The 19,091-nt window shown below is 50.4% G+C and overlaps 6 protein-coding genes across 6 annotated transcripts; 4 read left to right on the forward strand and 2 right to left on the reverse strand.

The window, feature by feature from the left end:
* Positions 1-47: 47 nt before the first annotated feature.
* On the forward strand, positions 48-1,451 carry IAQ61_004696 (uncharacterized protein; the record flags this gene model as incomplete). The annotated part of the gene is made up of 1 exon (XM_003839299.2): positions 48-1,451. One exon carries the CDS (start codon positions 48-50, stop codon positions 1,449-1,451), a length of 1,404 nt encoding a protein of 467 aa, XP_003839347.2.
* Positions 1,452-1,642: 191 nt separating this feature from the next.
* On the reverse strand, positions 1,643-4,610 carry IAQ61_004697 (uncharacterized protein). The gene is made up of 7 exons (XM_066096458.1): positions 3,781-4,610; positions 2,953-3,711; positions 2,469-2,810; positions 2,261-2,311; positions 2,153-2,193; positions 2,058-2,088; positions 1,643-1,964 (listed from the first exon to the last, which is right to left on the reverse strand). The coding sequence occupies exons 2-7, from the start codon at positions 3,565-3,567 to the stop codon at positions 1,893-1,895; spliced, it is 1,152 nt and encodes a 383-aa protein (XP_065953776.1). The 5' UTR covers positions 3,568-3,711; positions 3,781-4,610; the 3' UTR covers positions 1,643-1,892.
* Positions 4,611-8,856: 4,246 nt separating this feature from the next.
* IAQ61_004698 (uncharacterized protein) lies at positions 8,857-10,273 on the forward strand (the record flags this gene model as incomplete). The annotated part of the gene is made up of 2 exons (XM_003839304.2): positions 8,857-9,900; positions 9,971-10,273. The coding sequence occupies 2 exons, from the start codon at positions 8,857-8,859 to the stop codon at positions 10,271-10,273; spliced, it is 1,347 nt and encodes a 448-aa protein (XP_003839352.2).
* Positions 10,274-11,414: 1,141 nt separating this feature from the next.
* IAQ61_004699 (uncharacterized protein) lies at positions 11,415-12,409 on the reverse strand (the record flags this gene model as incomplete). Its single annotated transcript, XM_066096459.1, has 2 exons — positions 11,415-12,210; positions 12,351-12,409. 2 exons carry the CDS (start codon positions 12,407-12,409, stop codon positions 11,415-11,417), a joined length of 855 nt encoding a protein of 284 aa, XP_065953777.1.
* Positions 12,410-14,167: 1,758 nt separating this feature from the next.
* Positions 14,168-14,521, forward strand: IAQ61_004700 (uncharacterized protein; the record flags this gene model as incomplete). Its single annotated transcript, XM_066096460.1, has 1 exon — positions 14,168-14,521. The coding sequence occupies one exon, from the start codon at positions 14,168-14,170 to the stop codon at positions 14,519-14,521; it is 354 nt and encodes a 117-aa protein (XP_065953778.1).
* Positions 14,522-15,197: 676 nt separating this feature from the next.
* Positions 15,198-16,613, forward strand: IAQ61_004701 (uncharacterized protein; the record flags this gene model as incomplete). The annotated part of the gene is made up of 2 exons (XM_066096461.1): positions 15,198-15,313; positions 15,410-16,613. The coding sequence occupies 2 exons, from the start codon at positions 15,198-15,200 to the stop codon at positions 16,611-16,613; spliced, it is 1,320 nt and encodes a 439-aa protein (XP_065953779.1).
* Positions 16,614-19,091: the final 2,478 nt, after the last annotated feature.

Genomic DNA, 19,091 nt, shown 5'->3' on the forward strand with positions numbered 1-19,091 from the left:
GCGACTTCGGAGCGACAAGTCATAATAAGTTCCAACTCTATAACATCATGTCTCTAACAAATGCAACGCCGCTTGAAGTGGCACAAGCTGCCCGATTGGGATCACGAAAACTTGCCATCTTATCGACCGAAGAGCGTAATGCATCTTTGACGGCTATCCACGCAGCACTTGCTGCAGGAAAAGAGGAGGTATTGGCAGCCAATGTGAAGGATTTGGAATCTGCCAACAAAGCAGCCGCAGGGGGAACGCTGAGCGCAAGTTTGGTGAAGAGATTGGACCTGTCGAAACCTGGAAAATATGAAGACATGCTGCAAGGCATTCTGGATGTGCGAGACCTCGAGGATCCCATCAACAAGACGGTTTCACGCACGCTACTGGACGATGGCCTACTCTTGAGCAGGATCACGTGTCCGATTGGGGTACTTTTGATCATCTTCGAAGCCCGTCCAGAAGTCATTGCCAACATCAGTGCTCTTGCGATCAAATCCGGAAATGCTGCCATTCTTAAGGGAGGACGAGAGTCCAGTCACAGTTTCGCGGCCATAGCTTCCCTCATCTCAAAAGCACTGGCAGGTACAGCAGTGCCGAGTGATTGCCTGCAGCTTGTCCAGACACACGACGTTATTGCCGATTTGTTGAAACAGGATACATACATTGACCTGTGCATTCCAAGAGGAGGCAATAAACTCGTCCGTTATGTAAAAGACAGCACCACCATTCCTGTTCTCGGCCATGCGGACGGAATCTGCTCAACATATCTCTGCGCAGACTACCCTGCCGACAAAGCCACACGCATCATCCTCGACGCAAAGACAAGTTACCCAGCTGGCTGCAACGCCCTCGAGCAACTCCTCGTCGAAGAATCCGCACTCACAGCCACCCTCCCCACCATCGCAGACGCCCTCCTCAAGAAAGGCGTCTCTCTCCGCTGCGACCCCGCCTCGCTCGCGGCCCTCTCCCAAACCCTAGATGCCCACTCCGCCGTCCTCCTCCAACCCGCAGAACCAAAAGACTACAGCACCGAATTCCTCGACCTCATCCTCGCCCTCAAAACAGTCCCAGACGTCTCCCACGCAATCCAACACATCAACTCCCACGGCTCCCACCACACAGACGCCATCCTCACCCTTGACGCCCCAACCGCTGAATCCTTCCTCGCCGCCGTCGACAGCAGCAGCGTCTACTGGAACACGTCGACCCGCATGGCCGACGGCCAGCGCTACGGCTTCGGCACCGAGGTCGGCATCAGCACGAACAAAATTCATAGCAGGGGTCCTGTGGGCTTGGAGGGTTTGACGATATATAAGTGGGTGATCAAGGGTGACGGCCAGGTTAGCGCGGATTATGGGGCTGGGGCGAAGGCGTGGAAACATGAGGTGCTGCTGGATGAGGGGGTGGCGCGGAATGAGGAGGAGAGGGAGGTGTTGAGGCGGTTTAGGGCGGGGAGGTAGGGAACAGGGGATGGTGGAAGGTAGGTGTGATGGATGAAATGGAGCGTGTGGTGCTTTTATTGAAGTAGATGTTATGTTACTTTGCCTTTATGGTAAGACGTTACATCTGAAAATAATTTTAACCTGGCCCTCAACTCTCCGTGGCTTTTCTCCCTCTTTTGCCTCCTTTGCCTCCTTTCCACTCCACACCAAACAACCCCACCCACCCAACCAACAAATCAAAACATTACTCCAACGCCCAACCGAATAACAATTCATAATTTCATTACTTGTCCTGAATGGGTCTGGTGTATACATCTTGCCCTCCCCCTTTCACACCCCACTTCAACCCCCATTCCCTCACCCTCCCCTCCTCTTCCATCTCCTTCCCTCTTAAAAAACCCCTTGGTCCCACACAACACCCACACAACAGACACCCATCCTCCCAGCCCAAAATCACAATCACCAGACCAAAATCGCCTTGATCGTCTCCCCAGAATGCGTTTCCTTGAGCGCTGTCGTGTAGTCGTCGGACTGGGTTTGCGATGTTAGTTTGGGGCATAGGGAGAGAGAGGGATCAGGTAAGAGAAATAGGAAGATGAGAGGAGGAAGAGACTTCACACTCACAGAATAAATTTTCGTCAGTTTTTCAATCGGGCTATGGGATAAGCATTAGTTTATGTTTTGAATCGCGTTTAGCTGTTGTGTGGAGGGAGACGTACAATTTGCCTTGGCGGTACCATTCGATCATTTTAGGGACAAACTATGTTGAAATATGAGGTTAGTGGGGGGTTTTGAAGGGGGTGGAGAGGGATGTTGGAGTGGCGTACCTTGTTTGGTTGGGCGTTGCCTTCGACGCAGCCGCGGATGTTGTGGCCGAACTGGAGGGGTGTTGTTAGATTGGAATTGGAGATTTTTTTGGGAGCGAAGGGGACTTTGAGTATATAGTGAGTGCGACGTTGGTGCTATCCACAAAGCACATAGACATACTCCCCTGGATACAAAATCCGAACAGGGAAAAGAAAGAACAAAACTCACACTCATCAAACTCCCCAAATCTATATTCATGCCCCCCTCTACAATACCAATCAACACCATTTGCCCCTTTGCCCCCAACGCCTGACACCCAGCATCGATGATCGGCTTGACGCCCGTGGTGTCAAATGTTGCGTTTGTGCCACCCGGTGCAATGGCGCGGATGGCGGCGACGAGGTCGTTTGTGAGCGAGGGGAGGGTAGAGGTGTCGATGACGTGAGTGGCACCGAGTTCGAGGGCGAGGGAGAGGCGTGAGGGGATGCGGTCTACGGCGATGATCGTGTGGGCGTTGCGTATTTTGGCGGCGAGGAGGGCGGACATGCCTACGCCGCCTAGACCGAAGATCTGGGGGAGGGGATGTTAGTGGGTTTGTGGGGGGTTTTGCTGTTTTCTTGTTGATTCTTTTGTTTTTTTCAATGGGTGAAGTTGGCCTGGGAAATGCGTCCCTCTCTTGCCTTCTTTTCTTAAGGATGCATAGAGGACTTACAGCAACAGCATCACCACTCTTCACATCAGCCAATTCCGTCACCGCACCAGCACCGGTCTGATACCCACACCCCATTGGTGCAAACAATCTCAACTCCTCCACATCCTTAACTAACCCCTCTACATTCAACGTACTCGAGCCCTTTGCAATGGCAAGCTGCGAAAAGCTACTCTGCCCAAAAAACAACCCGCTCACAGCATCATCCCCACCCTCAGTCCGATACACATCCGGCGCACTAAAAAGATTCCGGCCGTGGAATTCGCTGCAATACCCTGGCGTTTCCTCTGCACAACCCCTGCACGAGGCCTGGCCGCAGTAGTCAAAGGACAAGAGCACCTTGTCCCCGGGTTTCGTGTGCGTGATTCCTGATCCTACTTTTTCTACTATTCCGGCGCCCTCGTGGCCGACGACTTTGGGGTATGGGGAGAAGCCTGGGGCGTCTGGGGGAGTGAGTGAGAGCACGACGTCGGTGTGGCAGATGCCGGAGGCGACGATGCGGACAAGGACTTCGTCTTCCAGCGGGTCGCGGATGTTAACCGAGGTTTTACGCCATTGGACAGAACCGTTTTGGGGGGCATGGCTGAGGATGGCGGTGGTTGGGTTGGGGTATGCCATTGTCGTGGTGGGTATCTTGACTTGGGTGGAGGGGGTCGGCGGTCGGAGAGTCAGTCGATTCGAATGATGTTCGATGGCAGTGAATGTGTGGGTTATGAGTATTTCCACTTCAGTTTATGCTGTTCTTTGTTCCAGATATTTGCACTGCCAAAGGAGGTAGGAATTAGAAACGAGAAGCTATTCAAGCGATTCAACACAGGGACAATTCTATACCAACACAGACCTCGATCCGAGGGGCAACCTGGTCATTCAGACACCACATCATGTGCAGTCCACGCCAGGTACCCCATTCTCAGCGCGTTGTAGTGGGGTTGTTTCCGCTAGCAACCGGACACATGGACCTAACTTATCTTGGTGTTGGTTTGGCTTACTTGAGTCAGCTTCTGTCAGCTTTTCACTATGGCAGATATTATAGCAACTGTAGCCTCAGTAACAGCGCGTCATGACTGAGGGCAATCACGTCAACGAAGATCTCCTCCAGTAACCCCTCTTTGACGCTCGAAGAGGGACTTCACAATTGCCACATCTTTCATACTTCCAGCAATTATTCCAAGACATTGTGGGCAGGAGGCACTCGATGAAACGGAGCTGCCACCAGTGGCTGGCTCTTATGCGGCGAGACTCCACGTTTGGACACTGTGGAGGTTTGGATGTGGGGTTTTTGCGGGGAGTTGGAGATAGATTTCTTTCGTTTGGCGTTGGTTCGGTACTTTGGTCGGCATCGGGAGATGGATTTGGCGGCTCGAGGGGTTGAGGCTGCTCACGTGCCGAGTCCGCTTTGGGGTTGGTGATGTCGGCCAACCAAGATACTTTCGCCGGCTTATCACATGGCAGTGACATCACTGAGAGTACTTCTTTTACTGTTGCAGGGCTGGATGCTGGTATATGATGGAACCCAGACTGTGCGCATGGAAGTGGACGTTGTGACTTGTTTGACTAGATCATTTGGTGGTCGGTGGTATCGCTCCGTCCGACTTAACCCAATCAACTCTCATCTGTCAGACGATCAGAGCTGGGATTGAAGGCTCCATACCTCAGTGACTGTAGCCTGATTCTACCTAGCATGTAGACATCTTTGACTTCACAAGAAACAAGTCAGCAATGGTAATGTTTCGCGTCCATGTGATGTACCAACAACAACAAAGAAATTGCGAAGCTACCGGTACACGCTCCAATTAAGCACGCCGCTCACCATCGGACGACAATATTAAACAAACCACTGGCCACTCTCTTGATTATGCACTCTACATGAGCAAGACCTCAACTGCCATGTCCCTTCCCAGTTTTCTATTTTGTCTTAGGCCATGCTCATTTCTGTCAAATCGACAGAGCATACATTGGATTTTGGTCGTCTTCCAAAAAGGATTGCACAATACAAATGAGACACGAACCAGAAAGGATCGGGGTGTCCTTGTAATCACACCAGGTTAAGAAGAGGCCAACGCTCTTGGAAAAATGCAAAGGAGAGTAAAATGAGCAAAGCGAATCAAGAAGTTCTTTGGCTTGGGCATACGAACATCAGGGCGAGAGAATATCGACCCATGTCCTCGTATCTACAGTGTTGTGGTGCAAGGAGAAGAATGGACAAGCAATTGCACGTGTGGACGAGCCTCAGGGCATGCATAAGGCTTGAATGCAGAAGTGTGATTTGGGTTTTGACGAGTATGCGGCTGGCTATATTTTAGCCCTGCCTACACATCTGACTTTAAACTTAACACAGCGGACATTCTTACGCTATGCGGCGGATCAACCGGAGACATCCATTACACATATCGTGTACCGAAAGATGCCCAAACAGTGTCTCACCTTGTCCCATGTTTAGACGCATAAATATTGGTGCTTGCTCCCAGCCAAAAAGTTACATCATACCCTTAGACGAAGGCATAATACTTCACTCAAGCGGCCTTCCTAGTATACCTTGCTCACCCAAAAGCCTTCCCTGCTTCCCCTCTTGAAAAGTAAATAACCAACATTCTTTCTCTGTCTGAGATTATTCTCAAACCCCGTCACTCGTAAACGCGGCACCAAATTCTACGCTCTCTCAACTATGTCGGTGTGCAAATAAGGTTGCAGTTTGAGACATGGATTTGCACATGTCACTTTTCGCTGCCCTAATACTTGGCTTCCAAAACATGGATATTATCTCGACAGATCACGCCCTCGTCATTATCCGACAGTGTATCTATTTACAGCAACGATCTACACACTCACAACAAAGTCCACCATAACGCGTTCCAGTTACTCCTGTGAAAACGTGACCAGAGCACACTTTCATGGCGTGTAATTATTGAAGAACCAAGATGAGAGCGGCCACATGTCCTTCCTCATCAACATCCTTTGATATCCGCAGATGAATTAGGAAGGTAAGCAGTCTGAGCCTGGTGGGCAAAGAGGTTTTTTATACACAACACATGATACATAACACAAGCTACCTCTTCCAGCGCGCAGCAAAAAGCATGCACTTTCTATTTTCTCCCTTGGAAAGGGAGAGCCGTTTCATCAAGAGGTATCTCCAAATCTTTGACATAATTCCGCTGTAGACGCGGAAGAGTGTTCGAAGGACGGTGATGAACGTGTGGAGATTGATCAAGGCGGTTTATATATATACAGTGTTCTTCTGATGAACTCTGAGACACGAATTTATCGAACCAATGTTTTGATATGTTTTGTAAAAAAGGCTTTCATCGATTGGAATTATCGTTGATTGAGATCGTCGCCTGATTAGTATACGGCTTTTAAGACTCTAGGTAAAGTGAGTGAAGGGCAATAGGATCAAAAGGATGAAGAAACAATATATATATCGTATCCAACCACCATTCTTACTAGTTATGGTGGCTGATAAAAGTTTAAATAACTGGACTTTGGGGCCACTTGCTTAGCTATGTCAGCTGTTTGTTATATCCTGTGGTTGTTTCCAAGAGCAACAGGAAAGGACATTCTGGAAGGCAGACATTTGTTGAGGAATGGCCACTTTTGAGAGGATAGTATAACTATCCTAAGGGGCAAAAGCACACATGAATATCTTAATTCTAACCTTTGATTAAAGTCTTGTGCGGCTAAGCTAAGGCCGAATACTAACGCGTCCGCTCCTTGATCTCTGGTGTATTTACTTGTTTCTCAAAAATCTTTAATTAATACCTTATAGGCGTGGTGCATGTCTGCAAAGGTATTAGACTAGCGAGAAAGGGTTGCAGGACAGTCCCACCAAGACTATCCACGTGTCTCTGCGTTGCACATCGGTGTGAATGATTTGTACCGAGACTTTGGGGTGTTTGAGTACGAGCATGAAGCAAAAAAAAACAAAAACATACAACAGCGGGGATTCGCTAGTGGTCACCCACCTAACTACTAATCCGCCGGTACACTGCTTATATATGGCTGAGCGGACGGGAAGCCTAGTTTTCAGTGTCCTATGGTCGTATGTATTCTCCTTATCAAATTCATTGAATATATTCTTCATAGCCTTTGTGCCAAGCTACGAGCGCCTATGTCAAGAGAGACATGTACTTCTTTCCAAGCATTTAAGTTTAGCAAGTTTTTTAACGCCTTGCATCGTGATGTCTTGTATACCGTGATAAAGGCAGGGATAGAACATCAAAACTGTAGTCCATGATTCTTTTATCGAAATATGGGGTGATGACTAAGCGGGATAATGCTGTGGACTAAAGTCATGGCGAGATGGTCGGGACGTCTTTTGGTCCATGAACATGGTGGTGGCCACAATACTCATAGAAGGTTCGTTGGATGCTTTTGGACTGAAGACATGGCCCAAGTCTGATGGATATTTTAATGCTGAGAGATACTTGTACAGTGGAGAGTTCGGTTCTCGACAATGGCGGAAGCAATGAGATCATGCGAAGCTTGATGCTCAGTTTGCAAGTCACGAACATCTAGGTGTTTGGGGATTTTAGGCAAATTGAAGAAAAGGTAGGCCACGCAGAGGGGCTTTATAAAGTATATGGGTACTCTAGTCTGCACAATCTGCCACGAGCACGATATTGGGACTGGCAGAGCTAGGAAACCATGATCAGTTTCACCATGTGTTGTCTTCACACATGTGTCAAGTGCAGGTTGAATTTCGAAATATTCTCATGCGCACGTGACGGACAGCTATACGACAATGCGACAGCCCTCGGCAGCACTCAGATAGTGTAGCGCGTGGCAAATTGTTTACGGCACTGAGACTATTGTATGTCTAACGATGTCTCTTTTCGGGTGGTGAGATCTCGTAACGGCCATGGACAAAGTCTTTGTGGTTAGACGGGCACTGAGTTGGGGCGTCACATTTCATTCAGGGTCCTGTGTGATTGGCGAGATGGCTGCACGATGGGCCGCCGGATGTCGTACTACAAGTACCGTACCTACTAGTAAGTTCCGGTAGGTGAGGTGTCTAAAAATAGTCCGGGTGAGATCTTTTTTCGACAACCGCCTGATCGAAACAAGGCGAAGATGGAGTCGCGTGATTGCGCCGTAAAGTATTGAGCCGAATGCTCTCGACCGGTGTGGATGTTGTCAGAATGGTGGGAACGAGGCATACAGAGACACTCCCTGGCGATTCACCCTCTGTAGAAGATAGACGCAGAGACGCGCAATGCAAGAGAATCAAGCTTTTGGCTGTAGTAATATCGAGCAATATCGAGTGATATCGGGTAATACAACAGGAAGTGCGAGTGCGTCATGTTGGAGATTGTCGCTGCCCTTGGATTCGGTGGGTAGGCTGTGAGGACTCAAAGAGGACTAGCGCGAGGCTGGGCCCAACCACCTCGGCCGCGTATCCAGACCAGCCTCTGGAATAACCATCCACTCTGCGTCTAGCAAACATCGCGCTATTGCTCCTGGGCCGTCTGGCCATGACATGGCACCGGCTACTTCACGTACGTCCCAGCGCGAGATGGCTGGAGGAGGCTACAAATACAATTGCATGGGCGGGCTGCCGGACCTGCATTACACCATCACCCACTCACGTACTCACGCACTCACTCCACATTCCACATTCCTCTCTTTGTCCTCTCAAGTGCTGAGTTGACACCCCCCCCCCCCCATTTCACTCTTCAAATCACTTGTCACACGCACACACACAGACACACAGACACACAGGCACATACCCTCCTACCTATCCACTCATACAAAAACACAAACTTGCACATTGCTCACGCGCTACTTGCCAGTATTCATTTCACTTTGCAACATCTCAACGACAGCTTATACCACCAAAAAGTACTGCACTATCGTTGACCCTCTACCGCTACGAACGCTCTTGATTCCAGTCGGTAGCACAACTCACACAAGATGCGCTCAACAATAAGAGCACTCGCCGCAATGGCCACGACTGCTCTCCTCTCTCCAGTCGCTGCACAAACCTGGTCCAACTGCAATCCGACATTGCGAACCGACTGCCCACCTGACTCTGCCCTTGGCCGTACCGTCAACATTGACTTGAAGTCTCCTTCAGACAGCTTCACGCCACAGGGCAACCCCACATACGACTCGGATGGCGTTTCCTTCACCGTCGCCAAGTCGGGCGACTCGCCTCAACTCACTTCCAAGTGGTACATCATGTTTGGCAAGGTCGACATAGAAGTCCAGGCCGCACCTGGAGCTGGCATAGTTAGCAGCTTTGTCCTGCAGTCCGACACCCTGGATGAAATCGACTGGGAATGGCTCGGTGCCGACCCTGACCAAGTACAGACCAACTACTTTGGCAAAGGTCAAACGACAACCTACAATCGCGGCGCCTTCCACGCCGACCCTGGCAGCCAGAGAGGATTCAAAAAGTACACTATCGAATGGACCCCAGAGCAGATTGTCTGGCAGATTGATGGCGTCACTGTCCGAACCCTCGAGCCCGCCAACGCCCAGAACCAATATCCTCAATCGCCTATGCAGGTCAAGTTCGGCGCCTGGAGTGGAGGGGACCCAGCCAACAGTCCCGGTACGATCCAGTGGTCCCGAGGCCCAACCGACTACTCCAACGGCCCTTACACGATGAAGGTTCGTTCCCTACAGGTCCAGGACTACTCCACAGGCACCCAATACGTCTACACTGATCAATCCGGAACCTGGGGCTCCATCAGATCCGTTGGTGGTACCATATTCTCGGGCGGCAACGCTCCAGTCCAAAACGCGCCTGAAGTCACTGCCACCGCCAGCGGCCAACCGATTCCTTTTACCCCCAGCCAAACCTCCAATGTCGATCGCCCCAGCGTCTTCCCCTGGATCCCCAACCCATCAGCCTCGCAGCCCCCACAGTCCACCTTCTCCAACTATCCCGGGCTACCAGCCGGGTGGACCGTTTCCGATACAGGCAAAGTGGTTCCACCCAGCTCAGCCACTGTCAGTAAGACTCTTTTCCTTGTTGTTCCATATCACGATAGATCCCGTTTGCTAACTCACCTTGCTCCAGCCCTTCCCTCAAGATTCTTATTCCTCACCGCCGCCGGCTTCGCCTACGGCTTCGGCTTCATCCACCGTCTCTGAACCCATCGTCTCGCCCGGATATGACGACAAAGGCTTCAGCACGGTCTTCACCCTCTCTCCCACCGCCACAGCCACCACTCCTCCCAGCCTGCAAAACGCAGCCGCTAGTGCGGTCCCCGCTGCCCCCGCAAGCAACGGTGCCATCTCGTCCGTGGCGATTCCATCTTGTCTCGCCCTTGTCCTTGGCCTCGTCTACGCCATCTTCCCAGCCCAGTGGCAACTTCTCTAGGCGGAGGTTGTGCGTTATTCCACGCAGCTGGGTGTCGCCGTCGTTCCGGCGCTGCTATTCCTGTTGAGGAATTTCGTGGGCTTCAAGGTGTCGATCAAGGTTTGGTTGTTGCCGTGGCCGCGCTGGAGTAGTAAGTGGGATTACAAGTATGGCAAGTGTGGGAAGAAGAGTTGAGCCGGTTAATAGGTGCCGGGTTTGATTTATTGCTGTTTTTTGTTTGTTTGACGTCTCCCCTCCCGTCTTGCTTTATGAGGGACCGCTTGCTCTTTTGGTAGAGTATGGCATTGCATAGCATTAGCGCGGCGTTATATTTTTTCGGGTGGGTTTCGACCCTTTTTTGGTTTTCTCGCTCATGATGGAATGGGATGGGATGGGATGTAGATATGACAGGACGAGAGAACGAGATGTGTGATTAAAGTAGACGATAATGACAACGACGTCATGGTAATAGCAACGCCAAACCCTCTATAATAACAACAACAACAAACAACAACAAAGCAGAAATTACCCTGCTCCACGTATTCACCTCTCCCCCTCCTGACCTCGTTATCCTGATCTTGAACCACAGCTCCAGTCGAGGTGGGAGGCAGGAGATGATGTTTTTGCATGAGATGGCTGGGTCAGGTCGTTGTTCGCTGTTACATTGTCTTTTATACCCTGTGTGATTATCAATCGATGTTGTGTGGGATGAAGGGGAAAGAGGGTGGAGGGATTATATAGGTGATGGTTGTGGGGTTTAGTGGAGGCTACATTGGTGGAGTATGTTGGTGGATTGGAAGGATTCATTCAGACTAGGAAGACGGGAGGATCAGAGGATTAAAAGGATGGAATAGAAGGTTCATACAAGCTCTGTGCTTCCCAACTCCAAACCCTTACTCTTACAAAAACAAGGGTAGGTATATCTCACATTCCTGCTAATACATCATAAGCCGCGTTTTATTTTTCTCCTCGTTGGTTTTAGTGGTGCCGATGTGTTGGAGTGGAGCCGTTTGTCGAGGATGATATGATATAGATTTATTGGATTTCCGTCTCTGTTGGTAATATATCGCTCACTCGCTGATTCATGCATTTGAGCAAAAAAAAAAAAAACTTGCCGAATTCACAGCGCACCTTGATCCTTTTGAGAGTTTGAACCATTTCTTCAAGGCGTCTCCCCAAGACGCACATATCGAGCCGCCTTTGTCACTCTAACCATGCACTCTTCCGGCGAGCAAATGGACATGCTGCGGATGCGAGTACTAGGATGCTCATTCCAAGTCCCACTAAACAAAATCTCCACGCGCAACCCCTTTTCCTTCAACGCAATGAGGTCCCGCACAAGCAGTAGTAGAAATGCAGCGTCCTCTGCGGAAAACTGCTCGTCGCTGCTTGCGCCGTCGAGAAGATGTCGGGCGAGATCGAATTGCACGACCACCTCTGTGCGCGCGTTTTGTATGGCTGCGAGCGCCGAGATGGCCTGGCGGCATTTTGCTTGCTCCTTTGCGTCGTGCTTGGGCGAACGCTGTGCATGTGCGAATGGGCGGAGCTGAATGTGCAGCCGTCTTGCGTAGATGACTGGTAGTCGTCCGAGGCCAAAGACGTCAGTGCCTAGGAAGGCGGTTAGGAGGTCGAGTTCACGATGGGAGAACTTGAAGACGCGTGTCCAATAGTAGGCTTCCAGCATTTCGCGCGCAGTGGCCGTCGTCATGCGTTCAGAGCTAATCAGGGAGGCGGTTGGGTCCTCGACCCAGAGATAGGAGTGCGGGCCCGAGGATTCTCGGACCAGAAAGTCAAAGGCATTGCGGCTATGGAGGGATCGCCGGATTATGACTTCGTCGTCGTAAGGGCCTTGTACGCAGTAGGTGTAGACGCGGTTGCGGAGTTCGAGGGGCAGTCGAGTGTATATTTTGGAGGCTAGGGCTCTGGCATCTGAGCGGTTGGGGCTCGAGCAGTCGTAACTTGAGGTTGGCTTGTTAGCGTCAGATCCCGTAGGTAGTTGGTAATTGGTAGTTAGTAGTTGGTAGCTGGTAGTTGGCAGTTGGTAGGTGGTAAGTGGTGGGTGGTAGGTACATGTCATCGGTCAGCATCACCAACTCACATTGATTCCCGCGTCTGCAATGCCCCATCACCTCCATGATGATCCCACGATAATACCATCTCTCTCCCACTTGTTGGCCACCTCGGAGTTAGTGCCTACTTTCCTTGCCAGACCAGCGAAACTCAAGACTATATAGCAGCCTTCACTGCCACAAAGTATTCCACGGCGTCTTGCTTGCTGTCTTACCGCCAAAGCTCTGTCGGCCTCATGGAATATGCAACGGCTCCTCCATGCACGTGAGTGACTACTCTACAAGCAAACCCCTTTCGCGAGATGTCCTTTGAAGTCTGGCCGAGTTGCTTGCGGGTTGGCTGGGCACTGTCGCACGGCTTGCCAGGCCAGGTTCCGCTTTGGGAAGGCAATGCGACACGTGACCTTAGCGGGTTGGATAGGCCCGCGCCGTCCAGCACCGCGCTCAGACTGCTGGTGGGTTCCTCTATCTTGGTACCATGAGACATTCTCGTATGTGTCCCGGGTATGTACCTGACTGACACGTTTTTGGCGGGGGGGGGCCACTTTGACATGTTTGTGTAGCCGGCCCGAAACTTACTTACATACCACCGTACATTTCCCAATGGAGCATAGGTAAGTGTACACCTGAGGCTGACGGCATGCCGCGAGGATGGGATGACGGGCGAAGATGTGTGTGTGCGTGGGCGTGCTTGGTTGTGGGCCCCTTGTCAACCCGGTATTTGGGTCATGCCGTGGTGGACCTGAGATCTTTTGGTCTTGGTCTTTCGTCTTACCCGGCTGATCTTCCGGGACCTCGATCTTTTGCGAGGCACGCCATCGAACATAGAGTACCCACAGTGAAACGAACGGTCCATCATCTTGGGATTCACACATGCCAATAGCACGGCCTCGGAGTTGATTTCATGATGTCCAGGATCTGTTTGGATCGTATGCCCCTATCTCGTTGGAAGAAACCTTGCGGCAGTCAAAAAAAGATGTAGAAATAAGGATGACAACAAACGTGCTCTTGATACACTGTCTTGCCAATCCTCAAGGATCGCCGTCGGACAAACAAGGCGAGATTTTTGCTACGATAAAGCAACTTAAAGGCATTGTTGAATCGCGCAGACTTCCCAATCAGTGCCTTGTACTGACGACCTGAATCATGATGCAGAACCCTGCTATGCTGCTCCGCGGACACCAAAGACATCACTTGACAACCTCTTTGGGCTTACGAGAACATGTCCACGCCGCAACCATGCGTTGGAATAAACATCCAGGATACCCACGCAGAAGTTCTTTCCACTCCCTGTTCAGCCTTGTCGGCCTTTTCTGGTTCTCTCCCACCAGGCCAGCCCGAATGAGAGCACCTCGATATGCCAATATGAGTGAACCGTGTTAGGCGACTGAGAGCAGCTTGATGGGGAGCTGGACTAGTGTGGCTCAGCCTACCCAAGAATTCAGGCAGCGACCGTACATCCTACGATAATCTTACAAACATGCCTGACAATGACACAAAATGTTAAGACTCAGCCCTTGGAGCTATATCTACTCCCCGCTCGTCGATCGCCTTTGTGAATCTGACATCTCTCCGGTGAACGAGTAGGGAAAATGTATCCGCGCCATGATCTATTCACGGCACTCTCGACTCAAGGCACCTAGGCTCGCTAGTGAGATCTTGGATAATCACATCTTGTGCAACGTCATGCGGCTGAAAATCCTCCCTCTCGAGTCTCGATAAAATTCGAGTTGTGCGTGGAACCCTTGGTATCGGTTGTCTAAGCAGGTACCCGTCGAGGACTTCACATCCGAACTGGAACCACAATATCCTCGTGCAAGGCCAACACGTAAACATTCGCACCAACATGATCATGACCTCGACATTTGCATTTGATGGCACTTCCTCGGCACAAGCTTTACCACACTGCTCAAGGCAGGAACTGGACCTACGCGGTACCAACACGAGCTGGAATGGCTTCCTACCGTCCAGTATAATGCGTCCTGATCATATGGTGTTATGGATGTTATGGATCCTGCTGTATGTAGATATCCTCTACTTCACACTAGTCTGCGAATGTTGGAGTGTTTGGGGCATATCGTGGCCTACTGATACTCCAAGAGCCAGCATTGGGTTGTTATCCGTTTGTCCACAATTCCGCTATTGGAAACCGCGTGCATCTTTCTTTGAACTGCCAATGCCATCCTGCGAACCACAATGATTCCTGTCTATGCATCCTCCCTTCGGACCGTTGAGCCTAGATACCTTAGCAACAACGTCTCCCCCAATAATCCTTTGGAAGTTCCATGAGCATACCGTGATTCCTTCAAGTCATTGGTCAATGAATCAAGAGGTCTGGTTGGTATGTGGCTTACGGGGCGAGCATTCTCGCTCACCGTGTTGCTTGGATTCACTTAGGCAGTGGGGGGCGAGACATCAGTCTACAGTAGCATAATGGTCTATGCATGGCGCAGCATCACACAATGCCTCGTATTTTCACCCAGCACTGTGTGTGTTCGTTCACACTGCTACGCAGGGACCTCATGTGCTTTCACTCTCCGTTTGCACTCCCTCCTTCTATATGTAGCCCGTCACCACCACCACCGCTATCGTCGCCGCTCAACCCGCATGAGCCTCACATCATTCAACCACTGCCCAACAGTTCGTGAGCTCTCTATCGATTCCCTGCACTTTTCAAGATATCAAATTGACAAGTACACTATTGTACGGTCGTGCCTTCAGTGACAACACTGAGCTACTTCCACTTTCACCGACCGCACTCTCACCGACCGACTGGTACAAACGCGAGACGCGCCCACAACGCGAGCCTCTACGCTTGAACTCTCTCAATCGCAACTCTTGCTGTCTGGTTCACGGATAAATCATAAACAGACATCATGAATTCGATCTTCATCACAGGCTTGGCCACTGCCTATCCTCCCCACACTGTCAAACAGGACGACTTTGAAGGTCTGCTCAACCGACTGTATCCCGACCGAATTACTGAGCCAGGGTAAGTATCTTGTATTCATTTTGAAAAGCTGTGCGTAGTGAAGAAGCTAACTCTTTTGACTATCAGATTGCAAAAGTTGATTCACTTCAACCGTAGGACAAAAATCAAGGCACGCCCCATAATCTTCGACCCATCGACATGGACAAAAGAGGATGCAGCCCCTCCAAGCATTCAAGAGCTATCATCCATCTATCAAGACGTTGGTGTGGCGCTCTCAGCTCAGGCGTGCAGCAAGGCTATGCTCGAAGCTCAAGTATCAGCCTCGGAAATCACACACATTGTTGCCGTCACTTGCACCACTCAGAGCAACCCCGGCTACGATCTCTTTGTGTGTCAGAAACTTAGCCTCGATCCAAGTGTGCAACGCGTTCTGCTACACGGCGTGGGTTGCGCAGGCGGCCTGTCAGCGCTACGAGCAGCTGCGAATCTGGCAGCTGCTGCCTCATCGCGAGGACAGCCAGCACGAATTCTTGTGATTGCCTGCGAGTTGTGTAGTCTATTTCTCCGAGCGGAATTGCAGGCCTGCCTCCAAGATCAAGAGCTTCATATCGCGCCCGCACTGTTCTCGGATGCTGCCGCCGCAGTGGTCGTCACGAACGGATTGGCACTTGACCGGGCATCAGGACAGCGTCCAGTCTATGAACTGCATCAATGGGGTAGTATGCTTGTGCCTGGTACGGCGGACCAAATGTCCTACAACATGGAGGAACATGGTAAGTTATCGAGTCCATATGCATTACATATATGTTTTAGCGGTGGATCACAAACTAACATTGACACTCCACTAGGTATGATCGCCAACATCACTAAACACGTGCCAAAGACCGCCGTCAGCGCCATCCTTCCCATGCTCGCACACCTACACAAATCAAACTCCCCGCCTACCTCTCACCTCACCCCTTCAGAGTTCGACTGGGCCTTGCACCCTGGCGGCGCCTCCATCCTCCAAGGTGCAACCGACAACCTCGGTCTCTCCCAAGACCACATCCGCGCCTCCCTTGCCGTCTACGAAAACTACGGAAACTCTTCGAGCCCCACCGTTCTCATCGTACTGAATGGCTTGCGCAAATTGGGGCCGGGTAGGGACCATGTCGTGGCCGCGAGCTTTGGGCCCGGTATAGCGATTGAGATGTTCCTGATGCAGCGTTGCCGCGAGATTGGAGTCAAGAATGGAATTGAGGAGATGTTGCGTGGTTCGGTTGGTGGAAAACGGGAAAAGATGGTATCGGTATTGAGGGGATGGGTTGGCAAGGTTGGAGAGAAGGGAACGGGAAAGAAGTGGGCTGCCCTTATTGAGTAGGATCTCGGTCTTACTGCTGGGAGTTTCCTTTGGCGTTACCGGTAGAGGTTCGGGATAGAGGATTTGTGCTCATCTGCCTAGTCGCGGCTCATGCCATTGATATTAGGCCATGAAGTTCTATGAGCAGGAGCGAAAACGCCGCGCACATGTTGTTCAGTATGAATAACGACGACACGCTGTTCTCTCCCTCATAGAAACTAATTATTGGCACTCTTGCTGTGCAAAATATACAAGATTTCTCAATACTTTCAAACGACTGACTCACTTGGTGCCTTTCTCTCTCTCTTGTACTTGACTCCAGATTTTCTTCTCATCGAGTCACAATAACTATCTCTGAACAGTTTCCTCGGAACATCAAATACTGCATTTAAACGCCATTCTCTCGACTACTGTATTCTACTCTATCCCATCCCCCATCACCTCCACACACTCCCTTTCACCACGATTTCACCACCACTCCCCCCTCACTACCTCGCAGCCCAAAACATAAATCCCGTCCTGGATGTCTGTGGAAAGTCCAAACATATCCAACAACGCATCCCACCCAAACGCCACCCCATCCCACAACCCAAAACCACAACCCAACACACCTACTCACACAGCCAGCCCAATTCCCATGTATAAACACCGCGTATCCAGAGCCACCAACAAAACGGCCCCCCTTCAACCCCCAAATCACGTACACCTGTCCCCGCTCTCCTCCCAGAAAAAAGCAGACTGGGTTCCTGCGTGGCACGCGCAGGTGAAGGGAGAGCAGCGTATTACATGCGTAGTACATCTTTCCCATATTTGCACACTTTGAAGTTTTTCGTGCGCGAATGGGTAGGGTAAACGGTATCGACGTATGCTGGCTGTGAGGCTTGAGCGTGGGATGTGAAGGGCGTATATTGACATAAACATCGATATCACGGCACACAGGGGTACAGAGTGGCGGTTGGAATAGTATAGATTGTGTTTTTTTTCTTGCTGGAGGTGGGGGATACAGCTACACATGGTGTATATTGAGAGCAGACTTTCTGGACACGGGCATAAGGCTGCGGTGCGGATTTTGTAGGATGTGGGGGGGAGATTGTACGGTTATTTGGGTATGGTGGGTTGATGGGTTGGTGGGTGTTGAGGAGTTTGAGGGGTTTGAGAGAGATGGCTGGACGTGTGTGTGATCATGATGGGTGGGCTTGTGGGTGTCTGTGATAGGGGTGGGGTGGGGTTTGAGCTAGGGGTGCTTGATTGCGTGAGAGTGATTGCGTGTATGGTCGTAGTGTTCTTTCAGTAGGGTGGTTTTGGGCATGGTCATGTTGTGGAGTAATTCCCCCGATATAGTTGTTTGGGGTTAAAAATTTAGAATTGAGAGTGCAATTGTCGTTTTTGTTCGAGGTAATTTGTTCAAGCGGAAATGCACCGTCGCTATCATTATATTGTCATGGATTTTTTGTTTTCGGGGGGCACAGGGGACATAGTACGGTCTATGTATCCTTTATGAGACATTGCCTTCGAGATTTTCATTCGGTAGAGTGAGAACAAAGTGCAGGGCGGGAAACTAGCACACCGTGCACGTGAGATCTTAATCACGCAGGAATCTATCATCTTCTCTCTAGCAAATCACTTTTGCTTGCAAAACAGCAGGATGAGTCAATACACCATGAGCGCTTTCACAGGGGCTTTTATTCGAGGTTCGCCAGTGCGATTATGAACATTCACTGAAATTCTCTTGGGCGGAAACATGTCAAGGATTTCTTTGCCATATCCGAGACATACCACTGCGGGAGGTATGTTTTGATAAATTGAGGTAGGTCTGGGCGGTGTGAAGTGTCATGCGGTGCTGAGTATTTTTATGCTTGATAGTTATACGAGTTTGTTGTTCAGGTCAAAGTGCTGTCCACTGCTTCAAACATCACGGAAATTATGTCTCTCACTAATACACGCAGGCATCTACAGCAAAATCCCAATCTCCAAAGACATTAAAAGAAGAATTCTGACTTTTTAACCAGTCCTTCCCACCATGAACGCAAAAGAAGCGACTCGAAGCATGGGGAAGTAAGATGCTGTATTGTATGTCAAGTGTAGAGGTATTTAAACCCGTTCCACACACACACACACACACACGTACGGTACAGAAGACGTCCGATCCCCAAACACATGATATTCCAAGCTTTAATTTTTAAACACCCGTTCTCCGCATGATCCCCAGGCCACGGAGTTCTCCAACAAACAGCCCTTGTCCCCATCTGCGCATACCACGCAGGTTTCAACAACCACGCCTTCTCATCTGTACAAAAGATTGTCGTTTTTTCACCATCTTTCGCGAACTGTTGAACGCGTGGAAGGTGCGTGTTTCTAATGATCCAGAAGGCTATATATATACGCACGCTTACTAAGACGCGGACTTGCCACGCAATCACCTTGTCGGACTGTATACAATCGTTGTATGGATGGAAGACATGGAAAGAAACTGTATAGACTCTGAATCTGTCGAAGCGG

This window comes from Plenodomus lingam (genome assembly GCF_022343315.1).
Source record: "Plenodomus lingam strain CAN1 chromosome Unknown contig_19, whole genome shotgun sequence".
NCBI classification, from domain to species: domain Eukaryota; kingdom Fungi; phylum Ascomycota; class Dothideomycetes; order Pleosporales; family Leptosphaeriaceae; genus Plenodomus; species Plenodomus lingam.